Raw genomic sequence first — 20,947 nt, forward strand, 5'->3', positions numbered from 1 at the left:
CTTCGGGATCTACAGGGTACTTCCTAGTGATCTAGATTAGTCACTGTAAGAGACAGGATGCCTGGCTTGACATGGCACAACTTATGTTCTTATTTATTTATTTTATTTATTTATTTAAAACTTTTCTATACCATCGCAACGGCTTACAAATAGGCACATAGACTAAGGTAAGTAAATGTAGGATATCGTACATTCTAACAGGTGCCAATAAAGTTCGGTTACAATTTCATAAATAAAATCATTATTTGAGTAATGTTGGTCAAGTCCAGGTATATTATTGAGTTACTATCGCTTTGAAATATTACTTCTTAAATGTAGGATTGAATAAATTCATTCTCATCTGCATTATATATTTAGGAAACATTATCCTTTGCAAACTTGCTCATTTTTGCTTTGACCTGATTAATAGAACATAGCCTTTGAAAGCTCGTCAGAAATATATTATTAGTCCAATAAAAAGATATCACCTACAGCTGCTTTTGTTGACCTTTATTTCTATGTATAAAAATGGACTAATATAGCAAACTATTTTATTCAGAGCCCAGCTTGAAATTTCATTCCTTGGTTTCAAAATCCTTCATATTTTTGTTCTTTCCTAAATGTATAAACTTAATTCTGTTTATTATTCTCCCTTTCCTATTTGCTTTTCTAATATTTGTCTTCTTTTTCCCTGTCTTCTCTGTTGTTGGAAGATCATAGTCTATTGCAATGCTCCTTATTTAACATAACCAACCATTTGTCTTTACCTAACCAGCATGCTCCCTTTTTTTAAATCTTGTCATGACTCATTCTTTCTACCTTGTCTGGGAGTACTAATTCTGTCCTGATTTCATATAGTGTAGTGAGATACTGTAATGTATCAGTTACATATATTATACTTGCATTGTAGAATAGTTTGTATGAAAGATGTTGCATTCAGTCCTTTGTAAAATAAAAATGGATTATATTGTATGACAATAATTTAGATTTCCATATTTACATTGGATATCCAGCTAACTACTTAGTCGGATAAGTGGCGGTCGCTGATCGTAGCTAGATATTCAGCAGTTGCCAATTAGCTGGATAAGTTGCTACTTATCTGGCTAAGTAGCACAGAATAACAGGCTCATGTTTATGAAAGGAATAATGGTGTCCAGAGAAATCATCTTGAACTTTTCTTTCAAGAGAAATCTGTCCAAGGCCCTTAGGTCTAGGATGGGAGAGTATCCTTCAGTTTTTTTGGGGTACTTGGAGTAGAATCCTGGTTCTCTCTTCTTCAGTGGTACAGGTGGGCTCCAATGCTGAGGTCTGCAAGAAGGAGCAAAGTTCTTTTTCAAGTCTTCCTGGTGTGAAGGGAAAATAAAGGACTCCTTTGGAAGGGTGATTTTATGGAATTTTCAATAAATGTAAGCTATAGCAGGTGATATTCATTTTCAGATTTTATTTTATTTCTTCTGGGGAGGATCATAATAAGGGATGACATATGCTCCTGGATGGAACACTGAAGAACATTACAACTTAGTCATGCCTTGGGTAGCTCCTTCAGGAACAATCTGGGAGTGAATGGATAGGGGAAAGTTGCATGGGTTTTTATAGCAGTTTTAATGTATTTCTTTATATCAAAGTTGTTTTGCATTTATATTAATGTGTATAATTTATTGTACTTCCTTAATTACACTGAGGTCCATATTCAGTTACTGTGCAGATAGCAAAGTTAACTAGATAAACTTACCTGGCTAGCTTTGGAGGTATATTCAATAGTGCAGTCACACTATAATATAGCTAGCTATCTTAAAGTTAGTTGGCCAACCTTAGGCCTGAATTTATCAAAATGCACTAAGTTTATCATGACCATGTTTACTATATGAGAGAGAGAGAGAGAGAGAGAGAGAGAGAGAGAGAGAGAGAGAGAGAAGCCATAATGCCCTCACACTAGATAGGTATATATGGGAGGCCCACTTAGTAACTCAAGGTGAGGTTTAGGTATTAGTGTAGGGGTTAGGGGCCACTTTGACATTCAAAGTGAGACATACGAACAGAACAGTGCTCTGTTGTGAAGATTTGATGAGTGAAAAACTCACTCAAAGATCAGATTTGTGCAATGTTCTCTCAACCTAGCTTGATGTTACCCAGGTAGAGAGTCCATCAAGCTAGGTTGAGGGAACATTGCATGTGAAAATGCCCTAATGCATGCGAAAACGCCATAACGCTATTTGATAAATGACTCTGTTAGCCGGCTAACTTTAGGACAGTTCTTCGGCCCAACCAGACTTAGCCGGCTAATGTAGCTGTCTAACTCATATCGGAGTTAGCCAGTTAACTTAGCAGGCTAATTCAACTCCTCCTAGTTACAAATCCAGAACACCTCTAATTGAGTAGGTAAATTCTAGCTGGCTAATTTATTAGCCGGCTAGATTTTAGCTGAATAGGTACTCAAATAATTTATCCAGCTAATTTCTGAGTTAGCTGGCTAAATGTTTCCTAATATGGGCCTCTCAGTTGCTTCAATTCCCTAGTAAGAGTAGGGAGGAAAGCATAGTTGGGTAATAGGGTCTAATTCTATTACTCAGTATGATGGTATATACATTGAATTTTGCTATTTATTGATAATATAAGAATTGTATTTTACGCATTTGTTTTGAATTGTTTTGATGAATTATTTATTAATTTTCTAATTCTTTGGGTAACAATTTTTGAGCTAAAAAGACAGGATATAAATGTCAAGATAAGATAAAATGAAATGATGAGCTCGCTTCTGGATGCAGCAACTTGGGAGTAGACAAGGCAACTGCTTCATTCTCCCTGCTCTTAGCCTCCATCAGTGACGGAGAATGAGTCTTCAGCTCCAGTGCCTTTGCAAGATACCCAATCTCATGCTTCCTTGAAGCTGGTCAATGTTGAGAAATTTTCTTGGGAACGGGTAGAGTGGGAAGGCTTCTGCTCCTGTATCTTACTGCCAATCATCCCTTCAATGTCGATGGACTGCCAATGAAAAAGAAATACACCTTGGACCCTAAATGCTGATATCTTGAGAACCGAGGGTGCATTAGGTTTTGGAGCCAAACCAAAGTAGTAAAGGAACTTCAGTTTTTGAAATTTGAAGGGCTTAGGTGACATCACTGAGCAGTTGACTGGGTAAAACAGTGTTTTACACATGGAAATGGACATTTTGAAAATTGCTCTCCCCGTGGATTAGGGATGGGCATTCGAGAGAAACAAAATAGAAAATAAGACGAAATTTTCTATTTCATTTCATTATCAAAGTGAAATGATAAGAAAATCTGACAAAATTTCAAAGTTTTCATGTTTCATTTTGAAAACAAAATTGATACATCAGGCCTAGGCCCAGGCTGAAGCTGGGGCCTTGCCTATTGAATAGGCTGAGACCCAAAGCAAGGGCCATGGCCTAGGATAGAGTGTGATGCCGAAGCCACTAGGTATAGGCTGGGGCCAGATGCATGAACCATGGTTAGGCCCAAGCACAATACAGGGGTCTCAGCTGAGACCACAACCTAATGTTGGGGCCTTGACAGAGACCCCAAAAATATAAAACACTTACCTGCTCTGGGGATCCAGTGTTACATTCCAGGCCCAGTTCTGATGTCAGGACCCGACCTGGAGGCCAAGTCCCAATACCTGGACCTCAGCCTAGGCCATAGCCTGAGCCCAGGCACAATGATGTGACCCTGGCCAGAGACAGGAACCCAACACTGGAGCCTTGGCCCAGAACCTCGTCCAATACCAAGACCTGACCTGGAGGCAGGGTCCTGATGCCTGTGCCCTGGCCAGGGCCCAACACTGGGGCCTTGCCCAAGACCCCAAAAATGTAAACAACTTACCTGTTCTGGAGATCCATCATCACAGCCCAGACCCAGGCCCAAGGCTGGTACCCAACCCAGAGGCTAGGTTCCAATGCCTGGGTCTCAGCCTAGGCTGAGCTTGAGCCCAGGCTCAATGCTGCGACCTGGTCTGGAGACTGGGTCCCTATGCCAGTGACTTGACCCAAAACCAGACCCAACACTGGGACCTGTTCTGGAGGCCTGGTCCCAATACCTGCCCAAATCTGGGACCCAAACTGGAGGCCAGGTTCTGTTGTTGCAACCCGACCCAGCCTGGGAGCTCCTCTTCTTCTTCATCATCTTCCTTCAGTGCTTGAAAGCCAAATGACGCCATCTACTAGGGGTCACACTGAGTTAATTAACCCTGGTGCATTAGCTCCAGCGGTTGGTGCCATTTTGATGTACGGCATCATGACCATCTTGGCTCTTAGGCCTAGGCTGAAGCCTCATCCTTGCATAGGTCAAGACTGTGGTTGGTCTCTGCGATATCGGCCTACACTGTATGCAAGGCCCAGGCTTCAGGCTGGGCCTAGGCCTGTGTCAGATCCCCCTGAACAGGGTAAGTGGGGGTGGGTAGGATCCTGGCCTCATCATTTTTTCAGGTGGGAAGAATGGGTGGAGGGCTTGAGAGGCCTCGGGATTTTTTTTTTTGGAGGGGGGGTTAAGGAAATAAACAAAATAAACATTTGACAAAATGAAATTAATGGAAAATCAAGCCACCAAAACAAAATGAAAAACAAAATGAAAATTTTTCTTCTTCCCACCGCTTTTGGGAGGTGGGAGCTATCCACACAAAATGTCAGGTAGAAATGTGTGCCAGTAATTTTCCTGAGATAATATTCAAAGTGAAACTACATAGATATAGTCCACAGGTTAAAAAGTACCTGTTGACTTTGTACCAGTGTGGGAGGTTAGAAAATTACTGTCATCATGTTCCTGGATGTCCAGGTATCTCATACAATCTCTGTGAAAGTCAGTAATGGGACATCTTTTGATTGCATATCAGGCACCACGATGCAGTGGGCTTTCTTCTTTGCAATTGTGAGGAAAATAGCCAAAATGAAATGAAAAGATGAAATGGTGATGACTTAATCTCTGAATAGATCTCATCAGAAAAAATGGAAAGGTCCTGGGGCTGTTAAAAAATAATAAAATGTAATTAAGTAATCAAGAAACCAGTAGAGATGTGCAGACCAAAGGTTTATGTTCATAAGTCCATAAGTCGAAAGGGGGGGTCAATTTCGGTCAATATGGACATATGGAGAATTCCATAAGTTGAGTCTATGTCCATACGTGCAAATAAAAATTTAAACCCCTCACCCTCCTTAATTCCCCCCCCCCAAGACTTACCAAAACTCCCTGGTGGTACAGCAGGGAGTCAGGACGCCATTTCTGAACTCCTTTGCGAGGAGCACGTGACGTTGGCGTCACGTCGGAGTGACGCGGCGTCACGTGCTCCTCGCAAAGGAGTTCAGAATGGCGTCCTGACTCCCTGCTGTACCACCAGGGAGTTTTGGTAAGTCTTGGGGGGGGGGGGGATTAAGGAAGGTCAGGGGTTTTAAATTTTTATTTAGGATCAACAATCGCGATTTCCAACTTATTCAACATAGCTATGTTGAATAAGTTGGAAATCCGATCGTTTTCGCCTCATCACTTTTTTAAGTTAAAAAAAAAATAAGTTGCGTTTTACATTTAAGTTCAAAACGAATGCACACCCCTAGAAACCAGTTCTAAGGAAAAATGAAGGGAAAAGCCTGAGGATTCCAAAACCTCTTTCTGTCGAGAGTGATAAGAAATGCATCCAATCAGGTCTGCAGACAAAAAAGGACTTAAGGGGCCCAGAGCCATGGTAGCAGGGTGGAAATTCCTGCATATGCCAAACAGAAAATGTCTTGGCTTTTGTATAATTTGCTGAGAAACACTGTCAGATGACATCACTCACTTCTGTAGATGATTCATCTTGCTTGTCTACAAAGAAAAAGTAGCATGGGTAGATCAAGGTTTACCAGATTCATAAGTGATGGTGTGTTGTGTTACTCAAGAATATAAATTCCTAATTACAAAAAAATGTAGGAAGCAAAATAGCTTGTGACTAACAACTAGGATGATGACCAAACAAGGCAAAATCGAGCCAGTAAACAAGCACAAGAAGATTCTGAGGGAGACATTTCTAGAATTGCTACTTGAAGCACGATTAGTTGTGGGCAGTAAACAAATTACAGAAATGTTGCATTAAAGCCATGGGAGGTGGAGTAGGAATAGGGAGTGTCAACTACCTGGCTCTCCAACTGCATATTTCTCACCAAATCATTAAATTGTCTTAATGATATCAATCAGTAGAGACTGAATAAGTCATAATAATCACTTCATTTAAAAAAAAAAAAAAATACTGGGGGTGAATTTTCAAAAGGTTACGCAACTATATTCATGTAATCAGTATTGTATAAATATTGACAGTATACACATTAGGGGTGTGCATTCGTTTTGAACTTAAATGGAAAACGCAACTTATTTTTTTTTTTAACTTAAAAAAATGATGAGGCGTAAACGATCGGATTTCCAACTTATTCAACATAGCTATGTTGAATACGTTGGAAATCGCGATTGTTGATCTAAATAAAAATTTAAACCCCTCACCCTCCTTAATCCCCCCCCCCAAGACTTACCAAAACTCCCCAAGCTGGCCAAAAGTTCCGTGAGGGTCCGGGAGCAGACGCGTGGGGAATCACGTGACGTCCGCGTCACTCCGACGTGACGCCGACGTCACGTGGTCCATCGCGGTTCCGCTCCCGGACCCCTCATTGGACCCAAACGGCACTTTTGGCCAGCTTGGGGGGGCCTCCTGACCCCCCCCAAGCTGGCCAAAAGTGCCTTTTGGGCCCAACGAGGGGTCCGGGAGCGAACCCGAGGGGAATCACGTGACGCCGCGTCACTCCGATGTGACGCCGACGTCACGTGCTCTTTGCAAAGGAGTTCAGGAATGGCGTCCTGACCCCGCTGGACCACCAGGGAGTTTTGGTAAGTCTTGGGGGGGGGGGGGGGGCGGGATTAAGGCGGGTGAGGAGTTTAAATTTTTATTTGCACATATGGACATAGACTCAACTTATGGAATTCTCCATATGTCCATATTGACCGCAAATGGGACCCCCTTTCGACTTATGGACTTATGAACTTAAACTTTTGGTCTGCACATCCCTAATACACATACTTTACATTTCACATACTCAGATATGTATGAAAAAAGGGATGGCCTAAGACCATTCTGGGGTGGGACCTACAGTTACGTGTTATTTTTAAAGGGACTTATGCCTGTACATTTGGCAACTAATTTGCATAATTTTACACCTACTGATTATTTAGCATAATTAATATCAGACTTGCTTATGGCTGGGTGAACTGTGTTGAGTTCAGACTGAAGAACCAGGAGGGTCTCAATGACCTGGAGAAAGACTGGGTAAACTGCTGGAGGAATTTGAAAACTGGTAATTTCAATAACGCACTCATGTTTTAAAATATACTGACTTAAGTTCACGTGATGTAGTGTGAAAGAGGATGCATTTCTCCCTACTCAGGAACCCCAATCCCAATATCGCTAAAATACTGAGATGATCTTGTGTCTGATTTTGACATCTAGCAGCCTATTTCACAGTGTAAGCTAGGCAGAAGAGAAGGGAGCTATCAGAGAAGGATCTGGTGAAAAATATGACCTCCAAAATCCAGTGGAAAGAAACACAGAACCCAAAAACTGGGTCAAGCAAAATGGTGGATGCAGAAAACTCACCCTCGGCCCCTGATGCGCCAGACTCAGGTAGGCAGGAAATAGCAGCAGCAATGGCGACAGCCTTTGTAGAGAAGTTTGAAAATATCTATACTAAATTTGATGAGATTTTTGCTTTGTTTGCTGATTCCATCAAGCATTTCCAGGAGGTGGAAGGCAGGATCTCAGGCCTAGATGACTCTACTCATAATTTGGAAACAGGTGTGGAGGCCCTGAGGATGCTTACCAGCAGATCTGAAGAGAAAATCGAGGAACTCAAGAATAATTCCAGATGTGGAAATTTGCATTTTATCGGCCTCCAGGAGTCAATTCCTGATAGTGACATAGCACAAGAGTTGGAATTGTATCTCCCATATGCTTTAATGTTAAGTGACTGCATAGGGAGCACTTAAAATTGAGTGAGCAAACTACCTGGGGAATGGGAATGCTACAAGAAATGAGCAGCGACCAGTAATCGCCAAGGTACTTAATTCAGCTCATGAGATTGAAATTTTGCAAGTTTACTGGAAAAACAGTCTTTTCTGCTATGAAACTACTCAAATTTTGATCTTTCCGGTTTATTCTGCTGTAGTATCAGCTAGGCGCAAGGCTTTCTCCCCCTTGTGTGCAAAGATGGCTGCTTTGAACCTGTGCTTTTAGCTGCAATACCTGGCCAAACTGAAGGTTTTTAATGGTAACAAGTCTTCAGTATATGAAAGCGTAGCTGAGGCACAAGCATTTTTAAATATGATCTCTGCAGAACAATATCCAACCTGATTGTAGTCACATAAAAGTATTGGATACATGAATCACCACCTGATTAACTTATCTTATTATTTATTTCGTTTTTTCTTTTTTTGCCCTGAATGAGCTAGTTCACTCTAAGGTGACCAAGCATAACTAGGACCTTGATTGCATACCGAACCGTCATTTTTTTCAGCTCTTCACAGAATAGCAGAAGTTGGATTCTTCTAAGTTGCTGGTTAGCTTCTTTCCTTCACTTTCCTGTGGTTTTTTGAGATTTATAATGAATCAGTTTGGTGCCATTTTTTTTATGGGAATAGGATGGATCTTCGAGAGAAACTTTGCAAGAAGTTCCCTTTTCCTATCATCTTTTAGTAAAAGATATTTCTTTTTGAGAAAAGCCACAGATTCAGTTTAGAAGGGTATCATTCTACTTGGAGTATTACCAATGTTTCATCTTTTCTCATGAGGATAAGATCACTTGCACTGGTTTTTCTTTATTCCAACAAAAAAGACAACATGGGAAAAGAATCTACTATTTGGTCATTTTAATTTCATTTAGATACTGCTGGACTTTACTGATGTTGCTGTGCTTGACCAATGTATGAAGTTATGAACAAGCCTTTATTGGAAGTGGGATCCCCTACAGACTATTAATGACCTCCGACACTTGAAGGAGAGGGGAGGGAAAACATTTTTGATATATATATATAGGGGTTTGGGGGAGGGTGGTGATAGGGGGTCTTAATAGGGGTGTTGCTCGAGATTTTGCTCTATAAAAATCATCCTTCAAGGGACATATCACTATGCACACTGGGCAGATTCTTCTTGGCAGATCAAAAATTATTTTTTTTTTGGTGAGGGGGTGGAATTTTGCTGAGCATGGGCTCAGACATGGGCTGGAGGACTTAGGCTGTGACTTTGTCAAGCTGTAAGACACATTTAACAATAGTAGATGAGTAAATCAGTGATGCAATATATTACTTGGAATGCAACAAGTATTGTCTCGGTAATTAAGAGGTATACAATTCTACAGGCTTTACAAAGACCACAAGTAGGTTTTGCCATTTTGCAAGTGACCCACCTCATGAAAGAAGAGCATCAGAAACTTAAAAGACAGTGGGTGGGAGAAATTTAGTCAGCTCAATCTGGCTCTCGGAGAGCGGGAGTGGCTATTTTGGTGGGTAAGAAGATTCCTTCTAAGGTAGACAAGATCATGGAGGACCCAAATGGTAGATATTTGATTGCAGTGGTATACTTTATATACATCCTAAATCTTATGTAATCTCTATGCTCCAAATGTCTATTACTATTCTTTTTCTCCAAAATTTTTCATCTTTTTTCTGACTATGATCAGACAACTTTATTAATAGGAGGAGATTTCTATTGTTTGCACGATCGTACTTTGGATAAATCTGCTCCTGTGACAGGACAAAACCCATATTTATGTCAGAAAATTTTAGTAGATGTTTGGAGGATACTACTTCCAATGGACCACAAATATCCCCATGTCTGAAGAGTGCATAATCCCTGCTCCCACTTAGACTATTTACTGCTTAGTAGTGCATATTTTTCCCAGGTAGTGAGAATGGAAATTGCAGCAGCTGACCTCTCAGATCATTCTATAGTGTGGATGGAGATTGAGGGCTTTAAGCCCCCAGATTCCCACAAAATTTGGTGATTCCCAACATAAGGATTTGGGTTTTAGGGAATACCTAAAAAACCATTATAAAGTCTACCAGAAGAAGAATGGGGTACTTAGAGAGAATCCAGTTCTTTTTCGGGAGATGGCCAAAGTAGTTTTGAGGTGATATCATTTTTTTTATAAATTTCAGAAGAACACCATATTGATATCCTAAATTAAGCGCCAATTACAAAAGGCAAAACAGGCTCAGGATCAGCATCCCTGTGTCAACAATAAAGGAAGATTCTTAGAAGCACAAATTGCTCTCAATATTTTGCTTCACCAAAGACCAAAAAAGGTTTGACATATTATCGATAAAAGCATTTATATTATGGTAATAAAACAGGAAACTACTAGCCAATCTGACAAAGTGATGGAGTGGCCCTAGATTTATCACAACCATGCAAACTACCTCTGGTCAATTAGTACACACTAATAAAGAACTGGCACTATATTCACCAATTATTATGAACAATTGTATTTGGCTCAACCCCCTGATCCTGTCAAAGTGTGTGAATACCTGACACTGATTGGGTTGCCTAAATTGACAGATGATCAGGTTTTCAAATTAAATCTTCCTATCCAAGCACTGAAACTCCAGGTATATATCCAGCATGCACAACTTTTAAAGTCTCCTGGCCCAGAATGTTGCACGCTCCGTCCGCATCCGGCCCATGCACAGGCCTGTTCACCTCGCTAACTCCTCTGCAGGTCATGGGTTGGCCTCCCCAGTGGCAGCCGCAAGCTCCTCTAGACCTCGGCGTCCCGCAGCGGCGGTCGCCGGGCCTTCCACTGTGCACCAGGCCTCACACCGGAGTTCGGCATCTTCAGTGGTGTTGGCCACACCCTTACGCGTGCACAGACTGCCTGGCCTCTTGTAGGGCCAGGGGCGGGTCCTAGCTCCGCGGTGTGCCCTGATTGATGGAACGATATAAGGAAGTCCCTGCCTGCACTTCCTTGCCTTGGCAATCAGGTCGGCACTGTAAGTGTACTAGTTTGCCTCTGCGTTCACAGTCTTGTTCCAGCCTTGTTCCAGCATCCTTCTATTCCTGCGTCTGTCTGTCCATCCTTCCAGGTAGTACCCTCGGACTGTCTCTCTGGTACTGACCTCGGCCTGCTCCTTGACCTTCCTGTCTGCTGTCTGTATCCTGACCTCTGCCTGCCTTGCGACCTTGTCTGAATTCCGGAACCTTACCTCTGCCTCGTTGACTACTCCTTGGACTGATCCTCGGATTCTGACCTCGGCTGCCATTGACTACGTCTCCTGATTTTGGCTCTGTCCCTTGTCTTGTCATCGCCTACACTGTTTGGGCCTTCCTTGCCTCTCCAGGCCAACAGCGTGAAGTCTGACCGTGCTCCCTTGATGATCATGGGCACGCCTCTCTACTACCTCTCCGGGAGACCCTGTGAGGCCCACCTAAGTCCAAGTGGCCTGGGTCCATACGGGCTCTACCCGGAGGCACCTAGGGCTTCCAGTGGTGAAGCTCATCCTAGCCTCTGTCTCCTCCTGTGCTCCACCCCCTGGGGGCAAGTGTTCCCTGGTCCCTACCAGAGAGCCGTTCTCCACTGCTCCAGAACAAGGGTCCACCTCCAAGCGCAACACAGATGGCTTCTCTGCAGAATTTTATAAATACTGATGGGCCAACTTCTACCACCCCTGGAAAATATGCCAGAAGAATTTATCACTGCTAAGCTGTCTTCTTTCTTTTCTAATAAAGACCACATTTCAGTTCTCTTAAAGCCAGGGAAAAGAGTATCAATATAGACCTATTTCCCTATTAAAATCATTGCTAAAATTATGGCAGACAGATTAGCAAAATATTTACCAGCCTTAATAAGAGGCACAAGTAGGATTTGTGAATGGTAGACGTTCCATATTGAATGTTCACAGGCTTTCAGCATCAATGGAATCTAGTACTTGGAATAAGATACATTCCCTTGTTTTGAGTTTTGTTGCTGAAAAAACTTTTGATAAAGTTGACTGGTTCTTTATGATGAAAACTGTGCATATTTGGTATATCAGGTTATTTTCTACAGGTGATACAGGCCTTATATCAAAGACCTCTGGCTTCGGTAATAGTGAATAGCTCACATTCTGAGACTTTTGAAATGTTGTCGGGGAATAAGTCAGGGTTGTCTTTTGTCCACAGCACTTTTTCTGTTATCATTAGATCCCCTTTTAAAGAAGATACTGGGTAACCCTAATATAATGAGAGTCCCTGTTGGCCCACGAGCTACCTGTAAGTTCAAGGTTGCCATCTTCATAGATGATATCTTAGTTCATATAACAGACCCTGTTCATTCTTTTGCCCATTTACTAACAGAGTTTACAAATTGTGGCACACTGACAGGGCCTTCTCTGAATTTGAACAAGTCTGGTGTTTTGCCAATCCAGGAAAGTGTAATCAACCAGTGTGAGCCGACATTTCTATTGAGATGGGTGGGGGAGTCTATTAAATATTTGGGTATTGGTATTTGCAAATATATCACAAAATTACATACAATCAAATACAAGTGATTATATGATGATACCAAGCACCTGCTTTTAAATTGGAGAGATTTGCCATTATCTTTGGCAGGCCAGATTTGCTTGTTTCAGATGATAGTTTTACCACAATGGCTCTACATGCTTCAAACACTCCTGCTTTTCCTCAGAACTAAAAATATATGGGGGATTTAATCTTTAGTTCACCTTTTTTTGTGGCACCACCAAAAGTCACATATAGCTTTGGCCACCTTGGTGGCTAAATAGAGAGAGGGGAGAATGGGTCTTGCAAACATAAGGTGGTATAATATGGCTTATTTACTTAGGCAAATAGGTGATTGGATAATGAACATTACATATTACACACCTTGGAAGGTAGAGTAAGAGTTGTTTTTTTCCATTAGTTTTCAGGTTTAACTTACTTTGCACTACCTGACAACTTCCTATGCAGACTCAACAAAGTGTCCTTATCATACCGCTTTTGAAAGCCTGGTACTGGGTCTGTGAAAAATTGAAGCTGAGCTATAGGGTTTCTCATGCTCTCTCTATTGCAGGTAACAAACATTTTTTTGCCAGGAGTACAGTCAGCTGTCTCTGTGAAATCGGCCTCATTTGGCTTACACAGTGTGGTATCTTTGATCACAAAGAACAGAAGGGCTACGCTACAAGAGTTGTGAAACAATTTTAAATTGGAACAACATCATTTATTTGTGTACTCACAAGTTAGGCATTATGTGAATCTTTAAGTTTGCACGAATTCACAAAGGAAAATTCGGTAATTTTTGTTAGACCTGTTTGACTTAGTGTGGCGAGAGGGCTCCTCTATCTCAGGGTTCTATAGATTTTTTAAATCCTCTCAGAAACAGAGGGAATACACTTCCCAAAGAGCCAATTGGAAAAAATAATTGACTATTGATCTCACTTCAAATTATTACGCCAATTATTTCAAAAGAATTAAGAAACTTACTAGCAATATGGATTTGAGAGAAACCCAATATAAATTTTTATTATGATTTTATATTTCACATACAGGTGGATTTTAAAAGCCCTGCTCGCGTAAATCTGCCCGGATTTACGCAAGCAGGGCCTTGCGCGCCGGCGTGCCTATTTTGCATAGGCCGCCGGCGCACGCAGAGCCCCGGGACGTGCGTAGGTCCCGGGGTTTTTCGAAGGGGGCGTGTCGGGGGGCGGGACCGGATGACGCGGCGTTTCGGGGGCGGGACGCGGCGTTTTGGGGGGCAGGCCCGGGGGCATGGTCCAGGCCTCCGGACCAGCCCCCGGGTCGGAAGATGGCGCGCCAGCAGTCCGCTGGCACGCGTAGATTTACGTCTGCTTCTCGCAGGCGTAAATCTAGGGATAAAGGTAAGGGGGGGTTTAGATAGGGCCAGGGGGGTGGGTTAGGGAGGGGAAGGGAGGGGAAGGTGAGGGGAAGGCGAAAGGAAGTTCCCTCCGAGGCCGCTCCGATTTCGGAGCGGCCTCGGAGGGAACGGAGGCAGGCTGTGCGGCTCGGCACGCGCAGGCTGCCCAAAATCGGCAGCCTTGCGCGCGCCGATCCAGGATTTTAGAGGATATGCGTGGCTATGCGCGTATCTTATAAAATCCTGCGTACTTTTGTTTGCACCTGCTGTGCAAACAAAAGTACGTGACCGCGCTTTTTAAAAAAATCTACCCCATAAACAAGCACAATTTCTTCAATTGGGTGCATCGAACTTGTGCAGGAAATGTGGCAATGCAATTGGTAATAGAGGACACTAATTTTGGTCATGTCCCAAAATTTAAGCTTTCTGGCAAAACGTCCTGGGCCTGATTTTTTCCATTACTGGATCGCATGTACCTTTACAAGAAAAAATAATCTTCTTTGATGACTTTTGGGATGCACATTTTCACAGTGGATATGTCCATTTGTGGTGTAGGAAGGTATTTCTGTTTGCCAAAAAGGCAATTCTGCAGAAGTGTATGGTGCCTGACCCACTCACACTTACCCAGTTACAGAATGCCATCTTCCACTTTTGAAGTATGGAAAAGTGGAAGAGTATGATATAACTAAGACAAAGCCCACCTTTTTGCAAATCTGGAACACATATTTGCAATTGTTTCCGCAAAGAACCTGTAGTATGACTTTTAATGATCTATCAAATGTGTAATAGGTCGAATTTGATATTTTTATGACACTAGAAGAAATGTCACCTTGACAGATAGACCAAAATGTAGGTGGGTAGGAGAAGGGTGGTGGGAGAAGAATTGGGTTTATTATTTTTATTTTGTTCTCATTGAAGTTAATATATCATCCCGTTATTATCTTGGTGATGGATAAGAAATCACCATTCCTGAGAAGTTGTAAGCTACATATTAAAATTTAATAAAAGATTTAAACATAAAATATACTGGCTTAAGCATGTAAATCAGCATTTACTTGAGCAAGTCATGGTTTTTTACACATAACATATATGCACATGTACTTTTAAAATTGGTAGGAAAAGAACACACACTGAATGCACTGAAATCCTTTCACTGCATTGCATGTGTTCTCGCATAAGCATACATATGCGTGCATGCTGGGGGATAGACATGCATATTTTATAAAACATATGTATCTGATATGCGCTGTTTATAAAATACTGTTGTAGATATCTACATGCATATATGCACGCATATATGCGGTTGCGTGAGTTGTTGGAAAATGATTTTCCCTGTTGATAGTTTTTACCTTTTTTGAAGACTGGCTTAAAATGTTGATATCACAAAGTTCTTAAAATTTAAACTGAAAAATCTGATATCTTTGTTACAATTCAATATTATATTTCCCACCATAAACAACTGAATTTTTATTTAGTTTTCAAGCATTCGTACTGGTAGAAGAAAAAAAAAGCAGATGCTAATTCAACTAAAATATTCAGTTTCACTTATCTAATATTTTGGAATACTGTGGCTTACTTTCATTGAAAAATGACACATTTTAAAATTATTTTTTGCATTGTATTTTAAAAGTTGTAAAAAAATAATCCATTCTGAATAGGCAATTTATTGTCAGTGTATTCTCTGAGTATGAGATTTTAACAGGGTATTAAATTCTAGTAAATACCCTGGCTGTAACCTGGCTTTATTCATTTCTGATTACATTAAAAACCCTTCAGAATTAAGGCAAAAATAGAGGTAGATATTCAGCAGGCCAGTGAGTGGGAAAGTTACTCATGTAGCATTTCCCAGATAACTTTATCGGGATATTCAGCAGCACTCAGATATAACTGCCACAGAATATATATCCCTAAAGTTAGCCTGGTAACTTTAAGACGGGTATTTTTCCAATCAGACTTGTCTTGGATAACTTTAGCCAAGAAAAGCTGAATATCAGTGCTCGCAGGCTAAAATTTAGCCAAACCCCAGAATACCTCTTATCATGGCCTATTTTTATCTGGCTAATGGGGTTATTTTCCAACCGCAAAAGGCCATTATCACGTGCGTTAGGGCCTTATCACACACAATAAGGCCCTAATTCATGCGATAATGGCCTTATCATGGTGGTAGCATTCAAATTAGGTGGAGGGGAGGAGTCAGGGAGGAGGGGATTAGGGAACTAGGCCGGTGACACCGCTGCCGGCGATAATGTTTAGAACAAAGCATGGGAAATAGCATCACCTTTTACAGTGGCACTATGCCTGCGATAGTGTGCAGCTTGGCCGCACCGCGGAAGGCAAAACCGCACCACTGTGGTGTGGCTGGCTGCAGGCTATCGCATGACTGCCTGACCGCCTGACCGCCTGACCGCCCCCTTCTTCGCCCCCCCGCCCCCTTTACCGCCACGTTCATCATTCCGCAAGGAATGATGAATCCTGACCTAAATTTTGTGCAGGTAATGAGTCATCTGCACAAAATGTAGCCAGGAAACAGGGGGAAGTTTTCAAATCTTAGTTTTTACCTGGGTAATGCCAAAAATTTCCCAAACATAGCCTTGGAATATCAACTTCAGTGTGGTTATAATGCATAGGAACCTCTCATTTTGCTTTATCCTCACCATAAATAGAGAAAAAGAAATTTTAAGCACATACATAAATTTTATATTTTTACAACTTAACTCTATCTGATGAAATAGAGCAGTTCATGTAAAAACCCACATTAAATTTCCCATGGGTTTATTTGTTTTATTAAACTTAATTTACTACTTAATCCAATTTCTCTCTGAATACTTTACAATACAAAAAGCAACCAACAGGTTAACGGCTTGTTCATGCAAAAGTTTGCTATGCATGCAAATGAGCACTGTAGCAAACTTTTACATGACATTTTGCATGGGGGAAGTTGGCAAACAAGATAACTATACCTCTTTGCAAGTACTGGCCCAGGAGACCTTTCTCGCGTGCCAGTTTTCTACAAATTCATAATTAATGAGCTGCTTAGCATAGTCTTGCATTGCAGCAGCTCATTAATTTTTAATTTAAATACAATGTTGCACATAGTGAACTCTAAGCAAAATGTTACTGTTTGCAAAGCAACTATTGTGAATTTGTTTTTTCTTTTTGGGCTTCGTGTGAAAAAATGCACAAAACCAGAAAATTTCAGCATTTTTGCATAATTTTTTAGTGTAAAGCCCCATTTGTAAAACTAATTTGCATATTTGTAGATTGGCATCAAAGGAAGAAAATAGCAGTAGATAGATTTACTTAAAAGTCTAAGCTATTATAAACTGATCAAAAAAATTTACTACATTTGTGAATCCTGAGAAAGTTATTCTGATAAAACCAATCTATAAAATAGCAAAACAGAGCCTGAGTTACTAAAGAGTTTAGTCATAGTTTGTGGGAAAAAAATTAAATATCAAATCTAGAATTTTTTACGAGTTGAAAAGGATCAATGAAAATCAATTTTAGGAACATACTTTGTAGGAAAATATTTTGATTAAACTCTGGAAGATAAGCTGTGAAAAGAGATCACGGTTTAGCAAGATTATAACTTTTCAGAATACAAATGTTTTCATTGGTTTGCATTTTTTTTTAATTACGTTACAGTATTTTAGTGGGAATTTATTTGCAAATACTGGGGAATAGTGATTTTAATTATCCTTATATATGATTATTATAAAAATGTAGAATGACTATTTGAATGTCTCTTACTTTTGCTGCTATAAATGTGCCTGCCTCCAATGTCAACAACTTTGGTCTGTCTCCTTTCTCCAGCCAGATGCTCCAACAGAAACCTGTCCAATTCTTTGTAAGTGCTGTAGAACACATGACCCTGCTCTGCCTGCAGAGCTATAGCTTGTTCTAGCAAACTCAGGTTGCCTTTCGTTTTGTTCAGGTCAACAGAGTCTTCTGTGGTGACTGATAGGCATTCGTCTTCTTCCTCACTCTCAGGGAACTGATCCTGAGCTTCACTTTTAACAGGTCCCAAGGGGGAGTTTGCAGAGTTCCTTCTTTGTGCTGCTGAGTCACAGAGTACTCCATGTTGTCCACATTCGGATCCTTCTCTTTTAGTGTCAGGGCTGTCCAATTCATCCTTCAATTTACACCCTGCACTATATTTTGCCGTTAGGTGCTCTTTTGAACTGTGCTCATCTGAGAAATCAGAGGAATTATCATATCCATTGTCCATTATTTCAGAGTTACTCTCATTGTCATCAGACAAACAAGATGGCAGGGCAGTTGCAGCACCGATAGCCTCTCTGTTATTGGATGACTTGACCACGTCATTTCCATCTCCGTCATCACTCTCTGTTTTTGAGGACTGGATGCCGCTATCATTTAGGCTGTAATCAGTTATGGTGGGATTAAGTGCATCCTTTTTTAATTTTCCCAAGTTCATTAAAGATGTGACCACCAGCTCTTGATAACTGGTGTAATTGTCATTATTTTGAGTGCTGCTTTCCTCTGCTCCTACATGACAGGCTCCATTTGCCAGTTTCAGAATGGCTCCTTCTATAGACAGCCAAAATAAAATAAAAGGAAAAGATATAGAAGGTGTATCAGGAAAATACAGTGGTAAATGTTCTGATTAAAAACAAATTGAAGAAAACAAGGCAAACTTATTAAACTGCTTATTTTTCACAATACTCTTTGAAATTAGTGCAGTCATATTGTTTGTTGAAAAACAGTTTAAGCAGCAGACCAGGAACAGTGACTTTTAAACAGTTGAACGGGGGCACATGTGCACGCTTTCATCGAGCTGCATCCATTTTAGAACATGGACGCATATATGCATGCATGTTCTAAAATAGGAGGGACATGTGTACACGTGTGCACAATTTTAAATAGACACACGCATGTGTGCACAAGTGGGAGAATTTTATAAGGGACGTGCACCAATGCTATTTGCCATTTTCCCAGTTCATTCCCAGTTCACCCATTTGAGGAATAGGATTTGCAAACCCTACTAATTTAATACCCTCCCTTTCCCCTTGTAAGTCCCAACCCTTAAAAACCTGCGGACTAGCCTAGATTCATTTGTTTTATTATTTACACGCCATCCATAGCAATAGTAAAGTTACGTGGCAGGGGACCCTGGGGCATGCCTCAGGGCCTGATTTTAAAAAGCATTTACTCGAGCAAAACTGGGTTTTATTCAAGTAAATGCACTTTACTTGGCTAAGTGGGCTTTTGAAAATTGTTACAATATACTCCATTGAATTGTCCATAGGATTTATATGCATAAGTGCACTTTAGCCGAGTAAATGTCTTTTGATAATTGCTACAAAAGTAGTTGTATTTATGCTCATAACTCCTTTTGTAAATGACCCCTTCTGAGCATAAATATTTACACATAGATCTCTTGGCCTTCCCTTGACATACCTCTTCACTGTCCAGATCACGCCTACTCCCTGCCCCTTTTTGCAAACTTTTTCCTTGTGCATGCAGCGGGAGGTACACGTGACCTTGGGCAGATTTTAAAACCTGCTCGGCATGCACCGGCCAATCTTGTGCATGTTATTTCCCAGTTTTGGTGCACACAGGGCTTTTAAAATTCAACTGATTATTCTTATCCCAGCATTCCTTTGACATGTTTTTGACTCTAACAGGGTCATTCATCAAAATGTGATATGGCGTAATGCCTACGATAACGCCATAACACATAAGAACATAATTAATTGCCATACTGGGTCAGACCAAGGGTCCATCAAGCCCAGCATCCTGTTTCCAACAGAGGCAAAACCAGGCCACAAGAACCTGGCAATTACCCAAACACTAAGAAGATCCCATGCTACTGATGCAATTAATAGCAGTGGCTATTCCCTAAGTAAACTTGATTAATAGCAGTTAATGGACTTCTTCTCCAAGAACTTATCCAAACCTTTTTTGAACCTAGCTACACTAACTGCACTAACCACATCTTCTGGCAACAAATTCCAGAGCTTAATTGTGCAGAGTGAAAAAGAATTTTCTCAGATTAGTTTTAAATGTGCTACTTGCTAACTTCATGGAATTCCCCCTAGTCCTTCTATTATCCGAAAGTATAAATAACCGATTCACATCTACTCCTTCAAGACCTCTCATGATCTTAAAGACCTCTATCATATCCCCCCTCTCCAAGCTGAACAGCCCTAACCTCTTCAGCCTTTCCTCATAGGGGAGCTGTTCCATCCCCTTTATCATTTTGGTTGCCCTTCTCTGTACCTTCAACTTTGCAACTATATCTTTTTTGAGATGCAGCAACCAGAATTGTACACAGAGTTCAAGGTGCGGTCTCACCATGGAGCGATACAGAAGCATTATGACATTTTCCGTTTTATTAACCATTCCCTTCCTAATAATTCCTAACATTCTGTTTGCTTTTTTAACTGCTGCAGCACACTGAGCAGACGATTTTAAAGTATTATCCACTATGATGCCTACATCTTTTTCCTGGGTGGTAGCTCCTAATATGGAACCTAACATCGTGTACCTACAGCAAGGGTTATATTTCCCTATATGCATCACCTTGCACTTGTTCACATTAAATTTCATCTGCCATTTGGATGTGTTATTATTTGCATCTCATGATGTAAATGCAAATTTTGAAAATTTAGTCAAAGTGGAGGAGTTTATGAAAATGAGGGGTGTTTAATGTTGTGAAAGAGAGAAAGAAAGAGAGAACCTCTGGGTGGCACACATATTTGTCATCTATTTATACCACTGTAGGAGGGTCAACTAGTAACTCGAGATTAGGTTTGGTGGTGATCTAGGGTTTGGAGGCCAATTTTACATGCACAGTCAGAGGTACGAACAGCACAGTACCGATCAATGAAGATTTGATGTGATTTGGAGTGAGGAAAGGTAGACAAAGATGAGATTTGTACATTGTACTCTCAACCTACAGTGATATAAATAGTTGACTAATATTAGAGCCTAAAAAAGAGTCTCTCTCTCTCTCTGTCTCTCTATCTCAGTATTATAAAGTGAAAATATCACACACAATAAATACCTATGCAAAATGGTAACTCAAAAATTACCCTAACCACTCCTTTTTTTTTATCATAGGCACTATTTATGCGA

General features: G+C 40.9%; 1 protein-coding gene across 1 annotated transcript in view; it reads right to left on the reverse strand.

The window, feature by feature from the left end:
- ST18 (ST18 C2H2C-type zinc finger transcription factor) overlaps positions 1–20,947 on the reverse strand; it is a 367,593-nt gene that overhangs the window by 315,445 nt on the left and 31,201 nt on the right. The window contains exon 3 of the mRNA XM_029587185.1: positions 17,597–18,397. Coding sequence (XP_029443045.1) covers positions 17,597–18,397 — 801 coding nt within the window. The remainder of the gene's footprint in view (positions 1–17,596; positions 18,398–20,947) is intronic.

The sequence above is a fragment of the Rhinatrema bivittatum genome, chromosome 2, assembly GCF_901001135.1.
Source record: "Rhinatrema bivittatum chromosome 2, aRhiBiv1.1, whole genome shotgun sequence".
Taxonomy (NCBI): Eukaryota; Metazoa; Chordata; class Amphibia; order Gymnophiona; family Rhinatrematidae; genus Rhinatrema; species Rhinatrema bivittatum.